This window comes from Pipistrellus kuhlii, unplaced genomic scaffold (genome assembly GCF_014108245.1).
Source record: "Pipistrellus kuhlii isolate mPipKuh1 unplaced genomic scaffold, mPipKuh1.p scaffold_m20_p_20, whole genome shotgun sequence".
NCBI lineage: Eukaryota > Metazoa > Chordata > Mammalia > Chiroptera > Vespertilionidae > Pipistrellus > Pipistrellus kuhlii.
Window position 1 is genome coordinate 1,282,412 of NW_023425516.1, and position 21,860 is coordinate 1,304,271.

The 21,860-nt window shown below is 48.5% G+C and overlaps 1 protein-coding gene across 1 annotated transcript in view; it reads right to left on the bottom strand.

Annotated features, from left to right (window-relative positions):
* Positions 1-798: 798 nt before the first annotated feature.
* Positions 799-21,860, bottom strand: part of CCDC60 (coiled-coil domain containing 60) — a 96,121-nt gene continuing 75,059 nt past the window's right edge. The window contains exons 6-14 of the mRNA XM_036449669.2: positions 17,413-17,503; positions 14,499-14,730; positions 13,874-13,958; positions 10,472-10,543; positions 7,667-7,729; positions 6,899-7,021; positions 4,822-4,953; positions 3,055-3,244; positions 799-1,129 (exon numbers count right to left, since the gene is read on the bottom strand). Coding sequence (XP_036305562.1) covers positions 1,028-1,129; positions 3,055-3,244; positions 4,822-4,953; positions 6,899-7,021; positions 7,667-7,729; positions 10,472-10,543; positions 13,874-13,958; positions 14,499-14,730; positions 17,413-17,503 — 1,090 coding nt within the window. The 3' untranslated portion in view covers positions 799-1,027. The remainder of the gene's footprint in view (positions 1,130-3,054; positions 3,245-4,821; positions 4,954-6,898; positions 7,022-7,666; positions 7,730-10,471; positions 10,544-13,873; positions 13,959-14,498; positions 14,731-17,412; positions 17,504-21,860) is intronic.

Below are 21,860 nucleotides of genomic sequence, written 5' to 3' on the forward strand. Positions count from 1 at the left end.
AGTAAAAGGGCCTTTGTTTGAATAAATATTCCTTGCCCAACAAAGTAGGCCTTGTTGCTGCTGGTAATGCCTGCTGCCTTCCTTTTCAGTAGAAGGTTCTATATTTTTCAGGCAAGCATGATGGAAGCATAATACTAACTGAACCCACTAGGTGGTGCTGCAGTTCTGAGAAATAGTCTTGGAAAGTGGCAAGCAGGAGGGTGGAGTAAGTCCTGTGGTTTCAGCATATCTCTTGTGCTAGACAGACAGACACCCAGTCTAGACATGGCTCTGCCACTTACTGGCTGTGTGACTGTTGGCAAATGACCTTAGGTTTTGGTGTCCTTATTTGTGTCCTTATTTGTGAGATGGTGATGATAACAAAGCCTACCACAGAGGGATGGTCTGAGCCTTGCATATGATGCTGCTGGAGTATTATTTAATTTGCAAACTGTGGATTGCTGTGCAAATCGAAGTTAATATGGTGCCAGGAAGCCCCGCTATTAGAGCTAGCCCTTGGGAATGATTCCAAAAGCAAGATAGCTTTTGTGACTCCTTGTCTCATACAGTGAGGGTTGGGGGTCTGTAGGGGTAGGGAGGGAATGCAGAGGCAGCTGAACATGATTGTAAATGGCAGTATGAGGCCATAAAATCACCCAGCACTGAGTCCGTTGAATAACAAAGGCTCAGTAAGTGCTAACTGTTGTCATTGTTAGTCTCTGAATACCACACCCAGATTCCACAGCTCCAACTCTTTCCCAGCCAGACATCAAACATTCAGCTCAATTTTATTATCTGGAATTTGAAGATACAAATTTGTGGATACAGTGCAGGGATCTGGGAGTGGTAGAGTCAGGCTGGGTCAGTGAGGAACGGAGACTGGAAGGTTGGACTTGGTGTGAGGGTGAGGGGGGGAGTTTCTACTTTGCCAGAAGTCAGTCTCCAGATTGATTTTCATATCACGAGTATCCATGAGAACAGGCAGGAAGCAGGAGCACAGTGTCGACTAGCCCTCCTGCACCAGGACAGCTGGCTGGCCCGGCCCCGGCTACGTCCGGGCAGTCTGGGGCCGGGTGGGGATGTTGATCCGGGTCTGCAGCCAGTTGATATAATCCTCTTGAGGCATATGGATTATGTGTTCTCGCACAAACTGCAGGGCAAATACAGTGGCAGCCTCAGATTTGGTCTGAAAGCTAGATTCCTTGCCCTCCCCTTCCCTCAGGATCCTGAGATATTTAGATCGAGGGTGGTGTCCCAGAATGCCTCCAACCACTCAGACATTCAGAATGCAGCATCGCGCTGGGGTGGCTCCTTCTAGAAAAAGATCCCTTTCCAGTGTCCTGGTTCAGCAGGCTCATTTGAAGCCTTTTCTATTGACCCAGAGAAATTTAGGGAGATCAGAAAAACTCAGCTGTCTGCACCTTTCTTTCTTTTCTACTCCTTAATATCTTTTTTAAAAAAGTAATGTGTCCTTAAACTTATTTTGCCCTTTTAGCATTGATGACAGCTGAGGGCTTGCTTCCAGGAAAGGGTTAAGACACAGAATGTAGTTTCAAATAGATTCTAGGTTAAGACACCCACATCCAGGTCATTGGAAGTTCTGTGATGTTCTCACTGGGAGAGGAACATGCTGAGTTTCACTCGCTGGGGCCATGCACTCACCTCAGAGAATGGGGAGCCTCCACATCCCCGCTCCTCTTGCCCTTCGGAGATGGCCCCAGAGCTGGCAGGTTAAAGGTAGACCCCAGAGCTGGCAGGTTAAAGGTAGGACCCCATAACTGGCAGGTTAAAGGTAGACCCATAACTGGCAGGTTAAAGGTAGACCCATAACTGGCAGGTTAAAGGTAGACCCCATAACTGGCAGGTTAAAGGTAGACCCCAGAGCTGGCAGGTTAAAGGTAGACCCATAACTGGCAGGTTAAAGGTAGACCCATAACTGGCAGGTTAAAGGTAGACCCCAGAGCTGGCAGGTTAAAGGTAGACCCCAGAGCTGGCAGGTTAAAGGTAGACCCCAGAGCTGGCAGGTTAAAGGTAGACCCATAACTGGCAGGTTAAAGGTAGACCCATAACTGGCAGGTTAAAGGTAGACCCATAACTGGCAGGTTAAAGGTAGACCCCATAACTGGCAGGTTAAAGGTAGACCCATAACTGGCAGGTTAAAGGTAGACCCATAACTGGCAGGTTAAAGGTAGACCCATAACTGGCAGGTTAAAGGTAGACCCATAACTGGCAGGTTAAAGGTAGACCCATAACTGGCAGGTTAAAGGTAGACCCATAACCGGCAGGTTAAAGGTAGACCCATAACCGGCAGGTTAAAGGTAGACCCATAACCGGCAGGTGGAGGTTGGACAGTTGCCCTGGAGTTCGTTTTGGTCTAGCCAGCTAGTCTTTCCTGAAAGGGCCCCTTGCTCGCTTGCTTTCGCCCCCACTGACTGCCTGCAAATTCCTCCAATAGTTCAAGTTCTATGCTGCGGCCTTCGCACGTGCTCCTCCCTCTGCCTGACCTGCTATTCCCTTCTCTTCTCAGTGCCGTCTCTTCATCATTCAGGCCTTGGCTTAAAACTCACCTTACCCAATTGCTCTGGCTAAGGTAGGTCCCCTCTACCTTGACCTTGAACGAGTGCTCCTCAAACTTTATTATGCATAAAAATCACCTGGGGACTCATTGATATGCAGACTCTGAGTTGGCAGATGTGCTTTGGCACCTAAGATTCTGCATTGCTAAGAAGGTCCATGCTGTTGGTCTGTGGGCCACAGTTTTAGTAGCCAGATCTGGAGGGCTCCTCGTTATGACCGCCAGCTATTTTATTCCCTTGTCCACTTATTTCTGTCTCTCCAAGGTCTCCAGTTTCTGGAGGGGAGGGCACACCATTTACAAAGAACATAATGTCCCCTGGAGTTGAACAACCAAGGTCATGTGACAATCCCTCTTCTATTAGATGATAAGCTCCCAGAAGGCAGAGATCTTTGTCTTTTACGTTGTGTTCTCGGCACTTACTGGTGTCTGGGTGTTGGGAGGTGGTGGGATGAGGACCCCGGGACATGGTGAAGGGAAAGGACCCACGTGGCAGCTACCTCCACAGCCACAGCGACGTCTGGGGAGCACAGTTCCCAGGTCCTCAGTTCCTGGAGCACTTTCAGGAGGACGTGGGGCCTGATTCTCAGGTCCAGGTTTTCCCCGAACTTCTGCAGTTTTGCCAGGATCTTTTTGGCAGGGCGGAAACTCTTCAGATCTTCAGGGAGTTTGGACAGGAGATCAAAGTACCTCGGGTTTCAAGAAGAGAAGGCCAGTTAGGAGGCTGCAGGGAGGTGGGGCTGGCACCTCAGGTCCTCCATCTCTCTCTGCCTCTCATGCGATGCCTCCAGGGTGGCATCAGCCTTTATCTGGGGGACTTTTCTCCACCCCAAATGCAAGGGGCCTGCAGATCAGGCACGTCTTTAATTTTTAAGGGCAGTAAGAGCTGGAGCACGATTTGCATCTCATTAAAAAAACAAATTAGGGACATACTTTAAAGAGATGCATTTATTATTTTTCTGGCAAGCGGCATGAAAAGCTTGCAAGAAAGGAAAGGTGACTGAGGTTTTGAAGTGTCACTTTTGAGAGTTGATCAGGCCAGGGAGGACATGGACACTTCTGCAGAGGAGTCTCCAGAGTGGAGGAGGCTCTCACACACCAGCTGGAGGAGGAGGAGGAGGAAGGAGAGGGGGTAGGGAGGGGAGTGGGAGGAAGATGGGGAAGGAGATAGAGAGGGAGGAAGGATGTGCATTTCCCATGTCTCTGTCTGAGGAATCTTGGGCCACAGCTCTGTGTATTTCAGTGGGTTTGGCGAATCTTTTGATGCTACCACAGAGTGTGAGGGCAGTTTGCTAACCCATGGTGAGAACAAGGTGGATTCTAGCCCTGAGGGGGTTCAGGTGTGATGGGGTTTAAGAGGATCTCTTTTTAAAGAGGGCGGCAGTGGCCTGATATCTATGTACCCATTGTGGAAAAATTTGAAGAAATTGATCTCCATACAATTTGGGCTCCTCGTATGTACTGTTTTATATTTTATGATATATATTTATATATATTTATGTCTTTTTGTAGGCTTCAGTTCCACACTATTAAAATCATGGAAGGATTCAGGGTACATTTTTAGACTTTCCCATCTTACTCTTAGAGGCTGATTTACTCACCCTGCCAGGTTCATAAAATTACAGTTCATCCGACTTCAATCCAGATAAGCATAGAGACCGGGGTCAGGCAGGGGTCTAAATCCTAACTCTTCCTTATTCATAAAGTGGGGGTTGAAATGCACCTTCAGGGTTTTTTGGGGGAATACAATAGGTAATATAGGAACATTGCTCAGGGTGGTGTCTGCCATCCAATAATCACTCAGTTTCTGTTGCTTTTTGTTACACTTACTATCACACTATCACGCCTGGGCACAGTGTTCCTAGGACAGTGTGCCTGGTTCTGTATCGGTAAGGAGGTAAGTTATTTGAGGAATACAGTGATCACCCCGGAGATCTCTGACTCTGGATGTTTTCAGGTTGGTTAGCCTCATCTGTCGCTCCCACAGGGGCTGGTGAGCGGGTCCTTATTTGCAAGTCTGACTCAAATAGAAGATAATGTGGGGAACAGAGCTGGTCGGAGGGTCTGTGCTTCGGGAACTGAAGGGTTCTTGCTTGACCGCTCTGGGGACAGCCTGTTTGGGGGGCCTTGCTGCTGGCTGAGGGCAGCTTTGGAGTGATGCCTCTCCAGGTTGCGAGAGCGAATGGGATCAAATGTGATTTTGTAACAGCAGCCCTTCTTCCTTCACCCCCTCAGGGCCCGTCTTATCTGGCTCTCAGGGTATTTACCAGTGGTCTGCAATTTCTTCTGCGTCTCCTTTTACCATGGCGACTTTATGTCTCATTTTTGCTATGTCCTTTTGAAAATTCGAGACGAGGACAAAAGAATGGAATTTCTGGAGACCTCTCTCTTCCTGGCGCCTGCATCACAAGTTGTGTGAGAAAGAGGGAGAAGAGTCAGACACCTGCCTGCTTTAACCATCTAGCTGCCTTTTCCTGCATGAGGTTCTTCTTAACCCTCTCAGCCACTATCTAATTTACTGCCTGGCTTTGGCTAGCAGAGGATACACCTCTCTCCAAGGTCCTGAAATGCTCTTTTCTTGCTACAGTCAGTAATTTTTTTTTTTTTTTTAAATCAGCCTTCATTCTCTCCCTACTTTTGATTGTATTTGCACAGCTTTCTCATCTGTAAAATGAAGGATAATAATGGTTTCCAGCTCTTAGAGGTGAGGATTACATAATACAATGTGTGGAAAGTGCTGAACTTGGTGCCTGCCAGTCACACAGTGGGCATTCAACTCATGCTGTTTCCTCTCTTCTCTGCTCCCCTTATCATTTTGTGCATATGTCCTATCTCTCCAAAGAGACTTTATAAATATAACCATGCCATTCACCTTATATGCATTTTGATAGCTTCCCATTTTACTCAGAATAAAGCCCTCTGAGTAACTTGCCCTCTGAGGCTCTCCATTCTTCAGCCCCTACAACAGTTCCCAGCTTTATCCCTATCTTTCCCATCTCTCTCTCTCTCCCAGAATTTTATACTTTGGCTCATGATCAAAGACTGAGATAAAGTCCAACCTCCACAGCTGGGCTGGTAAGGCCTTTTATGATCTGGCCTCTGTTTTACTCTGATGACTTTGTAAGCAACCACAACCAAGTCCCAGCCACACCTGGCTACTGGTAGTTCCTGACCCACGGGGGCCCCTTCTGGCCTCTGGGACTGCTGTTCTTTTCCCTGGAACTCCCTACCTTCCTCCTTTTCCTGTGTACCTCTCTGGGTTTGAATGCCACCTTTACTGCTTAACTCCTGGGTGACCTTTGACAAGAGACATCTCTGAGCTCACTTTTCTCATCTATAAAATGGGTCTAATGATAGTACCTACCCGTAGGATTGTTGTGAGGACTCAGTGATAAATACACACAAGGCTCTTACACCGTGACTGATACACAGTAGGTGCCCAGGAAATATTACCTGACTTTATTAAGCTGAAAATATTGTTTTCCCCGGACGACCTTGCTGATTGCTGTTGGGGGGAAATCAGCAATTGCTGGGAAGGACACCCTCTTCCCGTGTTCCCTTAGCCCCTTGCTCACCCCCCTGTTGGCCCTCATCACTCTGTGTGGTAATTGCCTGTTTACTTTTCTGTCTCCCTCATTAGACTGGGGGCTCCCAGAGGGCAGGGACCAATCACCTCTAATCCCGTGGCTCATAACAGCCAGTCCATCCAGGCTGAGAGGGCAGAGGGTCACCATGCGACCTTTGTTGAATGGACAAGTTCATTGAAGTGAATGGTCATGGCAGTCAAGGAGTAGGCTGGGATGGGAGGCACTTACTGGGTTGTCAGAATAAAAACAGTTTCCAGTGGTCTCTGGTACTCTTAACATCAGTTCCAAGTTTTAATTATGACATTCATGGCTGGCTGTGCGTGATGCAGCTGTCACCTGCCACTTCTCTGTCCTCTTCACACTTTCTGTGTCCCTTTCAGCCTTAGGACTTTGTATGTACCTTCCTGCTGCCTGGAATGTCCGTCTACTCTCTCACTACCCACCAGCTCTTCCTTATCCTTGGCGAGGTCTTCCTGGATTACCTGACCTAAATTAGGTCCCCATGGTTTCTCCCTCTCCCAGAACACTTGTTCTTTTCCTATATAGCAATGATTATAATTTGTACCTGTGTTGATTAATTCAGTTAGTTTGTTTCTGCCCATATTTCCTGGGAGAGACAACAAGCTCTCTGAGGGCAGAGAACACATCCTTCCTGTACCCAATGGTTAGCCTCAGCACCAGCACATGGCATCGTGTGGGCACATAGTAGGTGTCAGATGAATGTCCTTTGAGTGAGCGCATCTACAGGTATCCTTACTTCATGAGAATTTCCATCTTGTCCTGCAGGCAGAAGCCGGCCTCCTGGGCCACGTTGTAGAACTTGGCCCTCATGGTGCTACACACATTTGTCTTGCAGTTGATGAGGTCCTGGTAGGTGCGGCTGTGGACACAGACAAGAGGGGTTTGGGGGAATCAGGCCCAAAATGGGTCAGACAGACCCATGAGGCTGGTCTCTCTGGGCCCCACAGTGCTTTGCTGTGGGAATTCCACGTGCCCACCTGGGCTCTCCGCCCTCACCTGGCGCGTCCCCAGCATCACCATGGATGTAGGAAGGACAGATCTTCCCGACCATACCAGGCTGGTGGTGCAGGCCTTATGAAATGAGCCCACAGTGAGACATCTGGCCAGTTGAGCCCAGTGAATGTTAAGGACCTTGAGATGAAGGTGGAATTTGGAGCTGGGAGATCCAGGTTCAAACTCCAGTGCCACGTTTCTTAGCTGCGTGGGTTGGGCAGGATATTTCATTGGCCAAGGGTCCCCTGTAGTATGGGATAATGTTACCACCTCGTAGGATTGCTTTTGAGGAATAAGCAAGATAGTGAATACGGAATGTTTTTCCCAGGGGACGAATTAGTTGCCATTGCTTGTGTTGTTGCTCGGCATCTTGACCATGAGCCCCTTACCCTGGGAGCCCCTGGTCCTTCAGCAGTGTCTGTGGCTTCAGGGGGCCTGGTCTACACTGGGTTATTTCCCTGGGAGGATAGAGGGTGTGGTCGCCACAGTCCCTCTTGCCCACCTGGTTTACCTTTTAGACTTCTTCTGGATTGGTTGGCTGTGGGTTTCTCCACTTGTACTGCTGGACCTGTCACTGAAATAGAGAGGGATGCTTTCAGGTTGCCTGGAGCCTGCTTTTCACACAAAGGAAAGTGTCGGGGTCCCCTTGATGCCTGCTGGCCTCCAGGATTCAGGTCAGGGAATTGTTCCAACCAAGACACAGGTTATAGAACTCAGTGTGTATTTTTCCCACATCTTTGCCTTTGCTCATCCCATACCCTGCCTGGAGCGTCCTTGTTTCTTCTCTCCCTATTAAACTCCTATAGGATTCATGGTCTACAGCTGGTTCTGCTTGCTCTGACTCCCCTGGTCCAACATTGACCTTCTGTCTCTGCCTAGTGGCAGGATGACATATTTTCTGGATCCCAGTTTCTTTTGAATAAAATGGGTCTCTAACGGAAGGATAAGTTCATTGTGGACCCTTCTGTCCTCCTGTCTCTACCCATGAGCTCTTAACCTGGGGCCGAGGGCAGACTTGGTGAAGGGGTGGGTGAGTCCTCCTCGTCATGTTGTCCTGGGAGTTCATGACCCCAGACTGCCTCTTCATTTACAGATTCTCTTCTTTAAATTGGACCCTTGAACTGAGTGTCATCTTCACTTGACTTTGGAGGCAGACAGAGCCCAGTGCTGGTCTGTGGGCCAGGAACTCGCTCTGGAATGCCAGTTTCCTCATCGGTACCCAATCAACTTCTTATACCATTTGTCCCTTTCTTAAATCAGTGAGGACTGATTTAAATCCTTGAGTGGCTGTGTCTTCCTGTGACTTTGCCTGGCTGGGGCTCCTGGGGAGTGGGAGAAGCTCCCTTGCTCAAGCCCATCCCTCCTCTGTGCCTTCTCCCAGGTCCTCCTTTGGTGACCCACGCCTTCAGCACCTGGGTCTAGCACCTTTTCTCTCACCCTGTCTCCCTTTGTTTATTCCAAACGCCTCAAAAAAAAAAAAAATGGACTTGACTGCTCTATCTGTGTGGTTCTAGAGGGTAAGAATCTTTCATATCCCTGTGATGTGTGACTAATCCTTTTCTTTTGGCCTTGTGACCTCTGGGATTCCTTTAAGGAGGCAGGCCTGGTGTCCTCCCAGATCCCTTTCCGTAGGGAGATCCAACAAAGGGCCTTTTCTGCTTTCCCCAGAGGCTCATGGGACTGGACTTAGAGGACTTAGGCCTGGCAGGTGGTGGAGCAAATGCTCCACTCAACTAAGGCAGAGCCCCAGTAATAATACCCAGAAGGCCCTGTGTTGGATTCAACCAGCTGCCTCAACCCTACAGACGAATTATTTGGGGCAAATGTGTTGGCTGTGACTTTCCTCTTATAGATGACTTTCTTCTTTTCTAGCAGTGTTATTAGCTTTGATAAACAAACAAACACACAGAAATACAAGCAACAGCTCTGACTGGCTTGGCTTAGTGGATAGAGAGTTGGCCTGCAGATTCAAGGGTCCTGGGTTTGATTCCGGTCAAGGTGGTGGGCACATGCCCAGTGGGGAGTGTGCAGGAGGCAGCTGATCGATGTTTCTCTCATATCAATGTTTCTAACTCTATCCCTCTCCCTTCCTCTCTGTAAAAAAATCAATAAAATATATTTTTTAAAAAAGAAAGAAATACAAGCAACAAAAGAAACCTTTGCCTGCCTCAGTCTCCTTTCCCTTATCTCTCATTGAGTTTCAGCCATTCAGGTCTTTGCTTAATGCCTTTAAGCTGCTCCCTGTCTCAGGCCCTTTGCACATGCTATTTCCTCTGCCTGGAACACTATCCCCACCTTTCCCAGCCACTCAGGCATGTCAAACTCAGGCTGACGGGCGCATGCCCCATTTAAAGAGGCATGTGGCCCACCGGCCACAAGTTTAACATGCTTGTGAAGTTCTGATCTCGACTTAAATGTCTAAGTCCATCTTGGTTAAGACCCTGGTGCTCAACATTCAGCCACAGTCATTATTATAGGGCTGACTTGGGGGGGTTATTTAATAAATGCATGACTGTCCCATTTATCAAATGGGACCAGCCATTCATAACCATGGACAGGATTCAACCAGTCCATAAATGCGGTGGTAAAAGCCACACCTTTATTTTACCTAGCCATACGCAGGAATGGAAATCACAGGCATTTGCACGTCATATGGCAATTGTGGGAGCTGTTTTAAAAAATCATTTACCCTCGACACGAATCCAAAATTTTGGTCATTCCTAGAGTGGCCACTTGGCCTTGTCAGATGGTGCATTTGCTGCAGAAGCTCACAGATGTATTATACTACATCCCAGATGCAGGTGTAGTATCATAGTCCACCTACGGTCTCACTGTAGATTGCTTCGTAAACAACGATTTATCATTGCATTGGAAAGGATCCATAGGCTTCCTCCGACCACAGTCCAATCTATTTGCTGTGGAATCCCCCAGAACCCAGCACAGCTCCTGGCCCAGAGTGGGTTCAATGAATATTCTTGAGATGAATGGATGAGATGGGGGCATATCTCCCCTCCCCCACTGTAACTCACCTGATAAAGAGGGAAGGACTAGCTCTGTAACACACCCTCCCTCTGCATCTCTCTGTACTGGAGGCTGCGAAAGTGTGGCTGCTTAGCATGCGGTTGGTGGGGAGAGATGCCTGGGTACTCACCCCAGGCCTGGGAGTTAAGGGGCTGGCTTGTTTCTAGTGAAGAAGAAAAAAGCTGACCCTCCCTGCCCCCCCATTCCATGGTCTGGTGAGGAGCCGCTGTACAATGGCCCCTGTAACTGAGGGGTGCCTCCTGACCGACCTGCTGTGGGCCCCAAGCCTTCCTACCTGGATTTGAGGGTGAGCTGCATGTCTTTATAGGCAGAATCGCTCTTGGTTTGTTTCAACATTGACGAGATACTGCAAAGCAATTAAGAATCTCTTAGTAAGGTACCAGACCTGTGGTGCTCCTGAGGCGGTCACTGTCTGTGGGAGGACAAAGGATTCTCTCTCTGGAGCAGGGCTCCTTAGACTACCGGGCACAGGACTCACCTGGAGAGACTGCCGAGAATACGGATTCCTGGGCCCTGCTCCTGGGATTTGCATGTATTAAGCCTGGAGTGGGGCCCTACCCTGGAAGCTGCATTTAAAACCAAACTCATGCACACACCCACACGTACCCACACTTCTGATACCTGTGTGCAGGAAGCACGTTTTGAAACACGAGAGTTTCTCAGCATACTGTGATGTAATGCCCACCGGAAGTGCTTATTAAAAAACACGGTTTCTGCCCAGCCACCATGGCTCAGTGGTTGAGTGTCCACCTATGAACCAGAAGGTCATGGTTCAATTCCTGGTCAGGACACATGCCTGAATTGTGGGCTCAATTCCCAGTAGGGGCATGCTGGAGGCAGCTGATCAATGATTCTCTCTCATCATTGATGTTTCTGTCTTTCTCTACCTCTCCCTGAAATCAACAGAAACATATTTTTTAAAAATACGGTTTCTTCTGGAGATTCTGACCCAGTGGGTCTGGGGTGAAGACCAGAAATTTTCATTTTTCGTAAACATCCTAGCTGATTCTTTGGGGACCTTTGGAAAATACAGCTAGAGGAATTTAAGAAAAGGCAGTCTTCCTAGACCAGTGGTTGGCAAACTGCTGCTCTCGAGCCACATGCGGCTCTTTGGCCCCTTGAGTGTGACTCTTCCACAAAATACCATGTGCGGGCGCGCACGTACAGTGGGATTGAAACTTTGTGGCCCATGCACAGAAGTCGGTTTTCTGCTCTCAAGAAATTTCAATCATTGTACTGTTTATATTTGGCTCTGTTGACTAATGAGTTTGCCGACCACTGAGCTAGAGGAATTTAAGAAAAGGCTGTCTTCCTAGATGATGTTATGATCTGAATGTTTGAGTCTTCTTGCCCTCCCAATTCATACATTGAAATCTTACCCCCCCCAAGGGGTTGGCTAGGAGGCAGGGCCTTTGGGAAGTGATTAGATCATTAGGTGGAGCCCTTATGAATGGGATAGTGTCCTTCATAAGAGACCCTAGCTTGTCCCACTCCCATGTGAGGTCACAGTGAGAGGACAGCGGTCTGGGAGGCAGAGGGCCTTACCCGACACCAGATCTGCCCGCATCTCGATCTTGGCTTTCCAGCCTTCAGACTGTGAGATCGAATGTCTGTTGTTTATGAACCACCCAGTGCATGGCATTCTCTGACTGAAGACAGATGACAGAGGGCGCTCTGCTTGGCCTTGAGGCTGGGCCTGGGATTGGAGCCCTAGGATTCCATGTCAGCCTTGATGGGAGCCAATTTGATGTCTAAAGTGAGAAGGGAACCCTGGTTCTAGAGTGAGGAGAAGCCCTCACCGCCTGCGGCCTCGGAGAGATGGGGAGGTTTTCCTCCCGGAGGAGTGAGGAGAACGGGGCATTTCAACGGGTTCTTGCTCGGCAGCCATGGTTATTTTATCATCAAAGCGGACACAGAGGCTGTGTGATGGGTTTTGTGCGGACCAGATTCTTGCCTGGTTTTGTCTTTGGTGATCTATGCAAGTTATTCACCACCATTCTTCTATGTCTGTGAGACAGAGCGATGGTTATGCTTAATAAGTGTGTCTTGGCAAGGTGCAGCGAGGACCGTGGGACACTATGTGTGTAAAATAAAAGTCATGACCATCACCACTACCACAACCACCACTGCCACTTGTTACATGCCTGCAGCATGCCAGGCACATGCTAATATGTGAAATGCATTATATCTCATGAAATGCATAAAAACAACTCATTGGAGTAGACATTACGTCCATAAAAAATAATAATACTTTAACAGGCATGATAGTATTGAATTCTTACTGTAACTCTTTGGGATAGGTTGTCAGTGAGCCTCACTTTACCAAATGGGAATCAGGCTCAGAGCCGTGAAGCAACTTGCTCAACATCACACGACAGTGAAATGAGGATGGAGATTAACCTTTGTCTGTTTGGTCCCAAGGCTAATGCTTTGAAGCTGCCCAATCTCATTTTATCAGAGGAGGAAATGGAGAAAGGCTGAGGGCCTTGTTCCAGAGCCTCAGGGTTTGCACCCATGGCAGTGGACTCCAAGCCAGGGTTCACACCAGGAGTTCTTACAAAGCGGGGAGGGGCCTTGTAGAGCTGACTGTCATCATGATTGTCTCTCTTTAATGCTGAGGAATCAGGCAGGCAAGCAGGGCCTTGGGGGCCAGTGCTGTCTCTGAGTGCCTGCGAGGGCCACACCTCCACGCCCTGATGCGAATTGAGGCAGTAGCGGAGAGATTCATCATTGCAAACGGACGTGAAAGTGCTTGGTGAACTGTAATTACGTGACAACAATAACCAATAAGTCATAGCCGTCATCTCAGCAGGATGAAAGCAATGATGAACCTTTCCTGGTACCTCATTTACTTTCAGCAAGTAATTTGCTTATTGGGAGGATCAACACTTGGGAAGGGAACTCTGGCTCTGGCCCTTGTGCTCTCCGAGGCTTTTAGAGACCAGAAGCTCTTTGGACAATGCTTCCCACCTGAAGGAAGACTCCTCGGGTTCAAGTCTGACCCTCTGAGCCAATGCCATTGGTCGCCAGCTTGAAACTTCAAAGGATTCCTGTGACTCCTGGGATAGACACGAGACTCAGCGAAGTGGCCTCCAAGGTTCCAGATGGACTCATGCCTCTTCCCATCCATTTGTGCTGCATCTCAGTTCTTTGAAAGTGACATGGTCCCTCGACCAGGTTCACATATGTATATGTGTTGCCTATAGTGTTCTCCCTTGCCCCTCCCCAACTTTACCTGGCTAGCTCCTTTTCATGCTCCATTCAAAAATCTCAGCTTCATGTTTCTTCTTGGAGGAACCTTCCCTGATCACCATTCCAGATGAGATCAGGTACCCGTATTATTTATTTGCACAGGTCTGAACTTTCCTGCCAGAACCCTTCCCTCTGCAATTAGCACATAGCCCATACACTTTCTTAAATACTCACTAAAAGAATGAACGGATAACCAGCATGTTCCTTCACTTCTCTGAGTTGCATTTCCTTATTTGTAAAATAAAGATAATGGTACCTGCCTTGTAGGGTGCTTGTAAGAACGTGGGGAGATGATGCACATGAGAAAAGCACATCGCTCAGTGCTGGCGCAGAGAAAACACTCAGTAACTGGGAGCTGCTGCTGTGAATATTGCTGTTCTTATCCCGATCCCCTTTATTAGCCCCAGGGGTCTCGAGAACATACCTGGGTGCTTTTTTTTGCTCCTCGCTTTCCATCATGATCGTCCTCCGGGCTTCCTCCCGAACCATTTCCAGGAGCTTCTGCAGACCTGACGGGGACAGGAGAACTCACTGTCTGGAGGGCTGGCTCTCTTGAGACCAGACTGTGCTGGCAGGGCCCAACCCCAGCCTGACATCGCCTCTGCTTCTCAGGGTTGGGGAGCTGCAGACGGATTGGAGCGGGTCCAGAAGAGGTGGCACACAGTGTTGGGAACTAAGTGATGTGTGGAGCTTTAGACACGACTTTCTGATTACAGGTTTAAACGATAATGTTTTGTATAATAAGTGTGTCTTGGCAAAGTGCAGTGAGGACAGCGGGACACTATATATATTGTTAACATTGTAAACAGAGAAATTGATAATCATCGACTGTCTCCCAAGGAGAAATAGCTCAGAGGAGCCCAGGTTAGAGGGTATTTTCTGGTCTCCACTGGAGTAAAACAGAGGGGTTCCAGGGGATAGAACAGGCCTAGGGAAACCCTGTGTCTCTCTTAACTGAGTCAGGGCAGAAGTGGAGCAGGAGGAGGTCTTGCTATCTGGCTTCAAGGCAAAGCATCAGGGCAGCTGGTGAGATCCCTGGCAGGACTTACTGATGTGGAGATCCTCGTCTGGCCTGGTGGAAGACGACTCTGTGTCCTCGATGTCCTTGTTGCCTCCTGCCTGGACAGTCACGCTCGGGGGCTCATCCGAGCCAGGGTTCATGGAGATCATGCTGCTCAGGGGAGATGACCCTGCACTGGCCCGAGACAGGCTGAGTACCGAGCCTCGCCGGCTTGGTTTGCGACTCGTGGTGCGCTGTGTAGGAGTTTTGAATTTCTTGGTCTGAAGGAAAGAGAGAAGAAAGTGGGATTTTTAGAAAGAAGGCAGGCTCGGCCCGTGTGTCTCAGTGGTTGAGTGTCGACCCATGAACCAGAAGGTCATGGCTGGATTCCTGGTCAGGGCAGGTTCCCTCATTGGATAAATTAGGAGCTTGATACAGTGTCCTCTTTGTCCTGACATTGGTCAAGAGCTTGCTAGCCTGACAGAAAGCCCCTCGACTCCCTGCCGCTCAAGGATAACGCCCCTTGTGTTTCCCCTGGGACAATGTGAGTTCCCCACTCTGGAAACCAGGTGCTTTAGATCAGCGCCATTTTTGAAGGACAGACAGATTGTGTCCTGGAGGCAGCCTGGGGTCATGCAGTGAGCACTGGACTCAGCCAGGGGACTTCAGGGGGACCTTGAGCAAGTCACTCGGCCTTGCCTCAGTTTCCTCATCTGTAAAACGAAGATGAGGGACTGGGATGCTCTGAGGAGAGCTTTTCATATCTTCCTTGGGTAGGATTTCATTTGGTGCTTCTGAAGTTGCCATTAATTGAAATTCAATTAATAATCCCAATCAGGAAATCCAAAGTGAAGGGCTGACACTCCTGATTAGTTGAGATGGGGGAATGTGACAGGCGGGCTCAGCATTCTCCTTGCCCTTCATTGCGCTAGCTCTCTCTGAATTGGCTTTACCCCAGAGCTTCTCTGTTGTTTTGTATTTCACTCAAGAGCTGTGCTAACCAGCTGCTGTGTCACTCCTCAGAAAGGGCTGCAGTGGTTCCTTATATTTCCTGAGAAGTAGGGTTCCACATGGATGGCTCATGGGGAGACATGTTTAGCTGCCCAAGATTTTACCAGCTGGGGAGATTTTTAAATAGAAACCAAGGCTATTGGTCTCTTAAAAATGCTAAGCCCTCAGTCCCATCCTCACACGACAAAATGAGCTCATGGGGAGCGGAGGTTCTTCCTGACGCTGGGCCAGCGGCTTCCTGCTTGCCACAGGCCTCACCCCCACCAAGCCTGATGGTTTTTTATTTACTTAGCTTGCCAGGCTCTCATGCACACTGCCTCGGCACCTCTAAGCTCTATGCAGAGAGAGGAGTCTGTCTTGCTGAGTGAGTTGCCTAGCGCCTCTCTCGCACAGTGCTCATCAGACAGGCGGAGAAAGTGGGTCAGGAGAGGTGAAAGGACGAGTCCAGTGCCACCCAGTGAGCGGAGTCCCGGAGGTGGAGCGAGGTCTCCTGATTCCTAGTTATGTCCCCCCCAATCCTAGAGTGGACCACGCTGGGGCCCAGAGCTTGACTCACAGACTTGCCCCTGGGAATTCAATTCTGTGAGGCCTCACATGTGGTGATTCACTCTCTCCCCCCATTTCCCGGTGTATGTTCCCAAAGGATATATTTTTTAAGGGTTTGTGGCTCCTGCTGCTTTTTCTGTGCAGCTCTGGAGACAGATGCACACGCCATCTCCATAGCAACTTTCTGTGATAAAAACCAGCATCCTGTCTTCTCAGAGCTATGAGCACCCTGATGAAAGAGCAAGAAAATGTTGAGGCTCTTTATGAGGGCCAATTATAATCATGATACCGCGGAGAACATGCGTTCAGAGACTCAGTGTTTCATAAGCAGTGGTTAATAAACAGGCTAGGATTAGCTCTTGGCTCTGCCGTTACCCAGCTGTGTGACCTCATGCAGGTCACTTAACCTCTCTGAGCCCCTGTTTTCTCCTCTTCCATCTGGAATCAGAATAGTGCCTCATGGGATTATTAAGAGCACAGACTAGCTTCCTTAGCACAGAACCTGGTTCATTGCAATGACGTTAAAAAGTGGCTTCTAAAAGATGCATAGCCACAATAAGCTCAGCCCTTGAACATATAAAAATTTTTAAAAATTGATTTCAGAGAGGAAGGGAGAAGGAGAGAGAGATAGAAACATCAAACATGAGAGAGAATCATTGACTGTCTGTCTTCAGCATGCCCCACTGGGGAGAGTCCACCACCGGGCATGTGCCCTTTACAGGAATTGAACCGGGGACCTTCAGTCCACAGGCCCGCGCTCCATTCACTGAGCCAAACCAGCTGAGGTGGCACTTGAACATTTTCAAGGTGAGTGTGTGTATTGTTTCCTGGGATCCTTTACTAATGTGAAAGAGACAGGGGTGAGCATCATTCCCATTTTGCAGGTAAAAGGAAAGGTTCAGCAAACACTCTAGTTGTATGCTCTCTCAACGACCTTTACATACCTAATATCACCAGTCATTATTATTATTTTGGTGCTTTGTTGAGTAGATGAATTTGTAAGATTTTTAGGTTAAGAATGTTTTTTGGTGAAAAGAATAGACTTCTTGATATTTCCTTAATAAGCACATGTTCTAGTTTATAGAAAGCCTTGTCTGTTGAATCATTCACTTATATTTTCTCTCTCTCTCTCTCTCTCTTATTGAGTGAGTCCATTTCCTTCTGGTGACATCCTATTGAGCAGCACCATGGCCACCCCTCCCGTCTCTGTGATATGGTGTCCAGCCAAATATCATTTCTCCTATAACCTCCAGATGACTATCTAAGAGAATGTGGTTCTGACTCTTCTTCACTCTGAGAACGAGCTAGAAAAGAAGAACCCAGTGAGGGAAAAGACTGGAGAGAATGCCTCCAGCACAAGTTGGGGCTGGTCACCAGATGGCAGAGTCGCCCGCGCTGTCTGTTACCTTAGGTGCCGCGAGGAAGTGCTCCCACCGCTGTCCCATGGACTTGTCCTTAGTGATTTTTTTTATTGTGCTCTTGCTTCCACCTGGGTCCCTGAGTGAGAAACAGGAACAGGTTAGTAAGTTTTCCAGTTCCAGAGTCTCTGTTTATTATGAGTCTCTGTTTATTATAAGAAATGCAATAAACAGATGATGAATGGTGGCTGGTCTTAGTTATTAACCCCCTCCCCCCCATCCTGTACTTGTGAAGAAGTGGGAGGTTACAGTTCTCCGTAACTGGGTCTTGCGAGTGAAAATCAAGATTAGGGAGACTATTGCTTACTCTATCCATTCACCCAATCCATCCAATCCATCCCATTCATCTAATCTATCCATCCATCCATCCATTCAGTTAATCTAATCCAGTAGTCGGCAAATTCATTAGTCAACAGAGCCAAATATCCACAGAACAACAATAGAAATTTCTTTTGAGAGCCAAATTTTTTAAACTTAAACTTCTTCTAACACCACTTCTTCAAAATAGACTCGCCCAGGCCATGGTATTTTGTGGAAGAGCCACACTCAAGGAGCCAAAGTTTGCCGACCACAGATCCAGTCCATTCCACCCAATCCATTCAATCCCTCTCTCCCTCTCTCCCTTTCTCCAATCCATCCATCCAGACCATTCAATCCATTTCACACAATCCATGCAGTCCATCCATTACTTTCATTCCATTCATACCATCCATCCATCCATCCATCCACCCACCCACCCATCTCTCTTTATTCCCCTTTTCTCTGCAGGAAGGACTTTAGATGGCGGGGATCCTTTCAGTCATTTGGCTGGCTGTCGCCTGGCATAGACGAGGGCCTTGAGGGAATGAGATGGTCAGACCAGTTTGATGGGGAGAGGCACTACGGGGTCTAGAGTTATCAGGGCTGCAGAGTGCCAGCGGTGGGGGAGATGCTCAGATCTAGGAGGCAAAGGTGATCAAGACCAACCTTACTTAGGACTGGCTTCTCATGGCATTGGGGAGAACTAAAGGCCTTCACCAGCCCAAAGGGCGGCGAGTGCACTCCTCACTGGCAGGACCTGGCTGGGCACCTGCCAGCTCACTGCTTTGATGCACGAAATGTGCCCAGACACCAAGGTGGAAGTGGGCTGGGAGGAGGGTGAGACTGTGCCTCAAGCTTTTTGTAAGACTTTATGTTTGATTACTCAATAAAAAGCCCTCTGAATAATTAACAGTAAAGCTCATTTAATGTGGTTCTGCCTGCCTCTCCCCAGGGTAATCAAATTAGGGAATATTTAAAATCCAGCCAGAGAAAGGAGCAGCCATGCTTCAGTCCTATAAACAGTATTTAAACTCGTGGCACTTCTGAAATCTGATTTGAGGCTCATCAACTAGAAGCGTTAGCGCTCCCTCTTTGCAGCATTTCTTTCCACAGGGCTTTTTGCCTTTTCCCTTTTCTAACACAGCCCCTGCTGTGTCTCCAGCCTTCTTGAAGTTCAAAAGCAACCCCTTCCCCTTTTAAAATTAAATCTGGTCCAAGCCAAGCTTTCAAAAGTTTAAATATTCAGGCCGATTGGGGAAGATGGGAGGTTTTCTGTTAACACCCACTTCCAAGACGACCCGAAATCTATTGCAACTCCAGGCAGCGGGCTAAGTGAGCTAACAGGCAGCTAGCTCCCCAGAGAGCTTACAGCCCGTGCCTGCTCTTCCAAGCCACTGATGGACAAAGGGCCTGGTTAGACAGAATCAGTCTCTCTCCTTCATTTTCAGAAGCAAATAAGCCAAAAGGGAAGACCAGTAGGGGGAGAAAAGGAAATGAACCGTCTGAGCTTTGTCGTCCACAGTGGGCTGACTGCACACCTTTCGGAAAAGGGCAAGGCCATTGGTGCCCCTTCCGGTAGGTTGGTGGGTTGATCATTATGTGGTTCACCAAATGGTCCCAGGTCTTCAGGCTCCTAGAAGTCAGGTGTCACACCGTGACTTGCTTTGCATGAAAGTGGCCTGTGGTGTTTAGGGTGCTGGGCCTCGGGGCGGAGCCCCTTTGCTGTGTGGATGGCGGGAGCTTGTATTGAGATGGAGCTCTTACCAGCCTGGTCCTTGGAGCGACTCTAATGAGCAGAGAGCCCCGGGTTGATGACATGTAGGGTGAGCAAGGAATAAACTTGTGTTGTGTGATGCCTCCGAGATTTTGGGGTTGTTCAATATGGCAGCTTAACCCTGCTTACATAATTGATGTCCCTGATTCCCTGTCTGTGACCTCAGGCAAGTTTCTCCAAGTGTCAGGACCAGTAGAGTGGTGTATCTTGGCAGTTTAAGAATTGGGCAGACTGGCTGCCCCCACTGCTTCCTAGACGTGTGTTAGTGTAAGTTATTAAGCCTCTCTGAGCCTCAGTTTCCTCATCTGTAGGATGGGGTGGTATTAGCTTTGTGGTGACGGTGCTTGCTAAGAACTTGGTGAGGTTCCTTGCGCAGAGAACTGAATACAGTTAAATCTTAAGAGCAACATCCCCTTTTCAACAGAGATCTTCCTGGGGCTTGGAGGAGGGGTTGTGGGGTAGGGAATGAGATACCAAGGCAGATCCACTGGGGAGAGGTGGCTGTGATTTCTGGACCATAACTTCCATCTGCTGACACTTTCTGGGAGATCCTATTTGCTGGGAATCCAGGGATGGGGGCACCGAGCTCTGTCCCATCTCTTTCCAGCACATTTGTTCCGAACGTTCACTTGAAGATGTCTGCCCACAGTGGCCGCCAGAGTAATTTTTCTCAGATACTTCACTCTCTTTCTGAACCAAGTTTCACCTTCTTCTCTGAGTGGGAAGCCTGTTGTCTGGTTTAGGAGGTGTCATGTGCGCATGACCCAGTGGAGCGAGGAGGTAACTGCTGATTTGGCACCAAAAAGAGGTCAAATTCTTGGGATCACCACCCAGGTTGCCTTGCTCTGCCTCCTGAGTGAGGGTTGCATGCTGATCACCCTGCCATGCCCCCCACTCCTGTGGAGATGCCACTTGGGTAAAGGACTGGAGAAGTGAGATTAGAGCCGTGCAGAGAGGAGGGCAGAGGTCACTCAAATGTCACCTCTTGAGTGAGTCACCCCACCCCTTCGTCACTGTCACATCACCCTCTCAGTTTCTTCATGACACTGAATATCCCAAAGAATCCTGATTATTACATGTTTATCTGTGGTCCCTCCCACCTCCCCTAGCACAGAATCCAGAGAGCAGGGATGTGTCTCCTCTTCCTGCGTGCCTGAAAACAGCAGGGCTGAGGGAAATGAAGCTTTTCAGGCGTGGGGGCACCTAACAACAGGAAACCACTTCAGTGTAATAATTGCTATTGTGTGTGTTGTCACATTGTCTTTTTGTAAGAGCGGCAGTCTGGAAAACACTTAAAGTTTTATTTCTTTTCTAGCCTTAAGTTTCAGTGGTATTGATAATCACAGAGCTAACTGCTCTTTAAACGGGGTTTTAACCTTGAGTAGCTGTCCTACGGGGAGCACTCATTGTGTTCCCAGACACTGGACTAAGTGCTCTATGCGCGTTCTCTTAATCCTTACAACTCTTCTGGGTCAGGAACCCATTTGGTAGATGAAGAAACAGAGGCCCAGACATGTTAAGTGACTTGCCCAAGGTCACATTACATGTCAGGGCCTGGGCTCATCCAGGCTCATCTGATGCCAAAGTCCTGATCTTTATCCTCTAATCCATCTGGGCTTTAAAACACGCAATGGAAGATTTGGGGAAATTCTCATGACAGAAGGGTGAAACATCACAAGTGGGGATTAAGTGTTAAAGATAAGAAAGATACCCTCTGCCTTTCTTTTTTTTTAAATATATATTTTATTGATTTTTTACAGAGAGGAGGAGAGAGGGATAGAGAGCTAGAAACGTCGATGAGAAAGAAACATCGACCAGCTGCCTCTTGCACACCCCCTACCAGGGATGTGCCTGCAACCAATATACATGCCCTTGACCGGAATCGAACCTGGGACCTTTCAGTCCGCAGACCGATGCTCTACTGCTGAGCCAAACCGGTTTCGGCCCCTCTGCCTTTCTTGCTAAAGAAAAAGATACTTTCTGGTACTTTCTAGGGAAACTTAACCCTTTTCCCTACCCCCTTCCACTGATTTGCTAAATTAAAAAAAAAAAAATCAATCTCAGGCAGCGATGTGCTGGAGCTGGCCCACATGGGCTCACAAGCTCTGAGCCTGCAGAATCCCGTGACATCATGCTGTTTAGCCTGGACGCAGCCGCAGCAGGATCATTTCCACCAGGACTTGGCCTGGCTGTAGTCATGGCTTCTCCCATTGGGAGAGCTGGTTGTTAACCCTTTACCTGCATACACTGACCCCAAACGGAAATCACCGCCAGGAGCAAGTAGTTGGCTGGAAAACACAAACCCCAGCGAGTGCTCTGGCCTCCTTTGGGAATCTGCTGTCAGGTGTGGCTGAGGTTCTGC